The sequence below is a fragment of the Lampetra planeri genome, chromosome 75, assembly GCF_965212315.1.
Source record: "Lampetra planeri chromosome 75, kcLamPlan1.2.h2, whole genome shotgun sequence".
NCBI lineage: Eukaryota > Metazoa > Chordata > Hyperoartia > Petromyzontiformes > Petromyzontidae > Lampetra > Lampetra planeri.
The window spans coordinates 1,380,452-1,386,062 of NC_136180.1; the positions used below are offsets into that span (position 1 = coordinate 1,380,452).

The following is a 5,611-nucleotide window of genomic DNA, read 5'->3' on the forward strand; positions in this document are numbered from 1 at the left end:
GCTGTTGAAGGCGAAGATGTGCTCCTTAACTGTTCAACATCGTCCACAATAAAAAGCTTGCGATGGAGATATGGACAGTCTGACTCAACGGTGAGTATTGAAATATCCCTCATTACACGTAGTGTTACCTATTTAGCACACTATAGGGATTATCAGCCCAATGCAATATCCGTCTGTATTGCTACACACAGCGTGAATATCACTCGTGCAAAATGTGCCGTATTTAAAATAATGTTAAGAAATACATTACGAGGTCTCTCTCGTTAGTCTAAGCCCGTGCTTCTTAACCTTTACTGCACCTCTGCTTCTCAATCGTTAAACATATTTCATGTTCATAAATACATAGGTTTGATGAAACAAAGTAGTTGTAATTACGTGCCCGTGCCTAATTTGTCTGGCCATGTCTCACACCCTAGAAAGGGCATCTCGCACCCCCATGGGGTGCATGCACCCCAGGTGAAGAACCACGTGTCTAAGCTGTCCAGAGATCCCATTCAATGATGGGGGTCCGTTATCAATCTTAACACGAACTCTGTGGCTCTTTGGCAGCAGCTGGTGGTACGGACATCAAGATGGGTTGACCTCCAACTTCCGTTGGGCTCAATGATAGCGAGACAGAGTTACTTCTAGCAGCACTAAATATCAACTGCCCCCTGCTTGCCAGCGCTCCCCGGCCCAGGGATGGTGGGGTGATGGGGGCAGTTATCTGTATTGTAGTGTATAGTATAGTGCAGTATGTATGTATGTGTGTTGAACTTCGTTGGCACCGTATATAGCCAACCACGCTAATTGTAAGTGCGGAGGAAAGACAAAAACATACACACAACAAAAATAAATGAGTTGTCAATCAGCCGCAGCTGTATTTGTTGTTATAACGAATTGACATGTGTGAAAAAAGATCTCCATGGCGCATCAGATTTATTCTGTCTAAATAAATGTTTTCATTCTCTTAATGTTGCTGGTTACATTCATAATTTGTGCGAATCTTTGGCATCGCCATTAATATCAATGCTAGTTTAGAGGAGTGATTCTCATTTGCAGTTAGCTCAGCTTTCTACCATTTCAGAAATGTAGCCCAATATGCCCCTTTGAAATCGGAGCGATGTCGAGATTGTGTGTCACGTGGTACTATAACCTCTAGGAATCACGATTGCAAATCGCTGTTTGCTGGACTGCCCGAATAGCTTCTTCATTGTCTCCAGCTTGTGCAAAATGCGGGTTACTAGGGGTTCTTGGTGGACAAGGTGAATTGAGATCAAACATCCCCCAGTGCTTAGAGTTCTGCAATTGGCTACCAGGTCCCCGGTTTTGGGTTTAAGTCAAAATCCTTCTGTTAACGCAAGGGGATTTTTATTGCTGCGAGGTGCACAATGTAAAATAATATACGTTCAAATTCTAGCGATGTTTTAGAAGCGTTAAAAAATAATAAGTGTGGCAACTGATATAGTTGCGTCAATGTTTTACTTGGAAAAATCTAAAAATATTAAGTTGTCGATTTTAACCCCAATCCTTAATAACATCTAGGGATGAAATACTTTTTTTTTTACACAATTCAACGTTACTTCCCAACAGACGTTGTGAATGGCTCAATCAGAATTTAACAGCAGATTGTCAATATAGCTCTTCCGCATAGTTTTTGGGAGAGTGTGATGCCAGCCTACTGGTACGAATAAACAAACACTAACGTGCATCAATTAAAAACATTGCTAAACGTGTAATATATCTTGTTCCACAGATATTATATTGTAACTATCAATCTATCACATCCTGCAACCCATATTTCTACTACGTGGTTTTCTTTGGGAACCTGAGCAGTGGAAATGGTTCCATCACTCTGATTTCAGTCCCAGCGAACGTGAGTGGAATGTACCGCTGTTTTCTGTATACAAGCAGAGCTGATCATCATCATGGCATGGTTTACAACTTGACGGTAACCTCTAAAGGTAATGCCACAAAGCTTGAGCTGTAATCAGTCCCTCCAGAAAAACGCGATTATGCGATCGCATGATTCCATGCAAAATCAGCCAAAGTCCGCATGTTTATGCGGGGGGCGCGTTTTTTCAAATACGCCGCACTTTCGCCGCATAAATTGCAGATTTCCGCGCGCAAAATATGCGGGCTTGCATGATTTCATAATCCCCGCCTTTTCGTTGCAAAAAGTCACATATATCTTATCAGAAAGTTGAAAAATGTTGCGTTTACTTCACACAAGCGCAGCCATTTCCCCTGTTGCCATGGGAACGTTATGAAGTGACGTCACTCATTACGCGACATCATTGAAAAGCTGCAAACCCCGCGATGCCAATGAAACCATGATGAAGCCCGCAAATCTTTCTCATTTGCCAACAAACATAAGCGCAAAAGACCGCGCAAAGCAGTTTCCCAGTGTGTTACATGACAGTGGGGGCAAATTATTTTGCACTCCGTGCAACTGCGTGTTGGACCACAGGCGGAAGTCGACGCTGGACAGTCACTTTGCAACCGACAAACATTCGAGGATGGTTAAAGCAGCAGCGGAATCAGCCAAGATGAAGCAGCTCACCTACACCGAGGCGTCAACTTCCAAAACAGTTGCTAGGGCTGAAAGAATCAAGGTCAGTAGCCTATTAGATTAAAGCTTGTAAAATTATGAAAAGGCTGATAGTTAAATTGAAACAGAGAGAGGTGTGTGTGAATGAGATTTCCAAGTATGTTGTGTGTGGATGTAAGTTAACGTTAGGGTTAGATAGACTAACAGTAGTGTAATTTCCCATGCAAGATGATTGATTTTGGCATGAAAGAATTATGTTTTATTTGCAGAAACACTACTGTTCTGTGAAAGGCTTACTGTAAATGATGCAGTTTTATACAGCAGTTTTCTGTAGGTTACACTGGACTTTGTGTGTGTGTGTGTAATACAGCCCAATGATACAAAAGTATTTTTCTGTTTGTAGATTTGTGAAACCTGGGTTGCCACCTGCACTGCCATCAACATCCCACTGTCTAAGACTGACCACCCTGCACTGAGGAAATTTCTGAATGAGAAAGTCATCAATGGCGGCGCCATTCCAGGGTTTCACCAGCTTCAAGATATGTACTTGGGAGCAGTATATGAGAAGGAAAAAGAGGAGCTGAAGACACTTCTTGCCAGAAAACCTCTTGCTGTGATATTTAACGAGACTCCAGATGTCGAGGGGAGATGTGTCCTGAATATCCTCCTTGCACCACTTGAGAAGGATCATTCTGGGAGGATCTTGGCCTACCTTGCAGATACTGTTTTCCTTGAGCAATGCAATCATTCCACTGTATCCATGTCTGTCGTAAGGTGCCTTCAAGAATACAGCATTAACAACGAGGATGTGATTGTGTTCGACACTGATAATGCAGCCTACATGAAGAAGGCATTCACAGCAGCTCTGCAGTCGTTGTTCCCCAACTCGATACACATCACATGCATGGCACACATAATGAATCTCATTGGCAATGCCTTCCGCAAACCTTTTGTTCAGTTGAACAGCTTCATGCTAAGTTTCTCCCAGATGTTCTTCAATGCTGGATCACGCAAGAGAAGATACCTCTGCTTCTTGTCAAACAAGCTGCCTAGAAAAAAGGCGGTCATGCCTCCAAACCCCTGTGCAATACGCTGGAACTCCTGGTTCTCTGCAGTGCAGTACCACGCACAGCACTTTGGACTGTACAAGGAGTTCATAGAGATGGAAATCGAGGTAAAAACTTCCTTCACATAATTCCTCAATACAATTAACACTTCCTTTTCTTCATCAGTTAACCCCCTTTGCACATACAAACATGAATAGTTTAGTAAGATCAAAGTAAAAAAAATAATTGCATTGAACATATTGTATGTTTGACCTAATTCCTTTCTTTCTATTTGTGTTTTTATAGGTGTGTAGCAGAAGTGCTCCACAGTCTGTGGAGGGACTCTACGAGATGCTTCAAGACCAAGACCTAGCTCAGTCCCTGAATGTCCAGATCAACATCATGGCTGACAAGTGCAAACGCTTCCTAAGTCTTCTCGATATCTTCCAGAGCAGACGTCCTGTGACCACAAAGATCTTCACTTATCTGGAGGATCTGCAGGTGGTCTTTGCTGCCAACAAAGAGCTGCAGTATGAGGCGTGTGCCGAATACTTTGAAGGGTTTAACTTACCTTACACCACAAAGACACAGATCCTCTGCACAGTTGGTCAGGCATATGAAAACGCTGAAGAAAAGCTCACCAAGTACATGTCACATGGGCAGCCGGCCATTGAGTTTCTCCAGGAGGTTAGGGTGTTTGACCCTCGCCACATTGCATTCCTAGATGACTCCGTAGCAAGCTACAAGGCCATTCCAGGTTTCACTGAAGTGCAGGGTGATGAATTTGATTCTTACTTCAAGACTCTTGGTCCAGCAGCACTCAGAGCTGCACCATTCGGCGTGGTGGATTTGGATGTGTTTTGGCATGGCCTACAGGAGAGACTTCCTGTGCTGAGTTCCTTGGCCAAGCGGTACAAAGATGCTGTCTCAAACTCAGCTGATGCTGAACGCAGCAACAGCATCTACAAACTAGTGTTGTTTAACAGAAGAAGATCAACTACCAACCAAAACCTCAAAGCCTTGGTCTTCCTTTACCATAACCAACGAGTCCGCAGTGGAGCATTTGAGAGGGAGGAGATGGTGGAGGAGGAGGAGATGGACACTGAGGGAGAGGGGATGGAGGATGAGGATGGTGAATGATTGGCCAGTGTTAGAGGCTACGTAGTTAGTTTTATTCAGGAGTTTATGCAACTTTACAGTTGTAAGATTGCACTCTTTTGTTAGTAGTATGTAAATTTACATTACTGTAAGACTGTACTGTTACTGTATTGCTTACGTTACTGTGCACTGAAAACACTTATTTTAACAGAAGATGTCTGTTTTGTATAGCTACCTCTGTAAAACAGGAAGCACACATTTTCTTTTTTAATATTTTATTTATTCATTTTTACAGAAGTTGTAGCATATTCATTTTGTAAAGCTACAGAACTTGTTCGACTCAATGTTTTGTAAGTTTGAGCCATCTGTTTGTTAAGGTCTGAAATAAAACAAGATGAGAACTTAAATATTCCCAGCACTTTCTGTGATGTAGTATGCTTGCTTATCATAGGAAGTAATAAGAAATGACTCTTTACATTAAAGTAGTAGCCTAGTGAATAGGGTGTTGGGGGAATCACTTTTTTTTTCTCTTTTTCATCAAACCGCAATTTTTGCAAGTTCCCGCAATTTTTGCAAGTTCCCGCAATTTAATCGCATAAAATTGCATAAATATCCCGCATATTCCATCGCATTTTTTAAGAAAACGTGCCGCATAATCAACTATTTTTGCCCGCAACAATCACCAAAAAACTCCGCGTTTTTCTGGAGGGACTGTGTAATGAAACGCCTACATATATATTAATTCAAATTAACCATTCACTCACTGTAATAAAACTACACATGTTGTGGTTTTAGTTTCCAACTATTTTTATGATGCATCGATTAATATATCTTAACATTACAAAACATTAAGATTATTTGTGTGTGCAAAAATCGATCATTTACCTGCATGTGGGTACTCTATGTATTCAGCTAACTTTTCCCTGGAGATACGGGA

At 41.9% G+C, this 5,611-nt stretch overlaps 1 protein-coding gene across 2 annotated transcripts; it reads left to right on the plus strand.

The window, feature by feature from the left end:
* The first annotated feature begins 292 nt into the window (after nt 1-292).
* LOC144737914 (uncharacterized) lies at nt 293-5,337 on the plus strand. 2 transcript variants are annotated; one of them, XM_078620794.1, is made up of 3 exons: nt 293-2,594; nt 2,934-3,704; nt 3,883-5,337. In XM_078620794.1, the coding sequence occupies exons 1-3, from the start codon at nt 2,313-2,315 to the stop codon at nt 4,714-4,716; spliced, it is 1,887 nt and encodes a 628-aa protein (XP_078476920.1). In that variant the 5' UTR covers nt 293-2,312; the 3' UTR covers nt 4,717-5,337. The 2 variants fall into 2 exon arrangements, with proteins under 2 accessions (XP_078476920.1, XP_078476921.1); XM_078620795.1 differs by lacking the exon at nt 293-2,594 and having other exon boundaries at nt 2,834-3,704.
* Nucleotides 5,338-5,611: the final 274 nt, after the last annotated feature.

What these genes read in the sequence shown, in the direction of transcription:
- LOC144737914 (XM_078620794.1), top strand. Translation starts at nt 2,313, where the DNA reads ATGATGAAGCCCGCAAATCTTTCTCATTTGCCAACAAACATAAGCGCA. An exon ending in CTAGGGCTGAAAGAATCAAG is followed by an intron (nt 2,595 to 2,933) that starts GTCAGTAGCCTA and finishes TTCTGTTTGTAG; the next exon opens with ATTTGTGAAACCTGGGTTGC. An exon ending in TCATAGAGATGGAAATCGAG is followed by an intron (nt 3,705 to 3,882) that starts GTAAAAACTTCC and finishes GTGTTTTTATAG; the next exon opens with GTGTGTAGCAGAAGTGCTCC.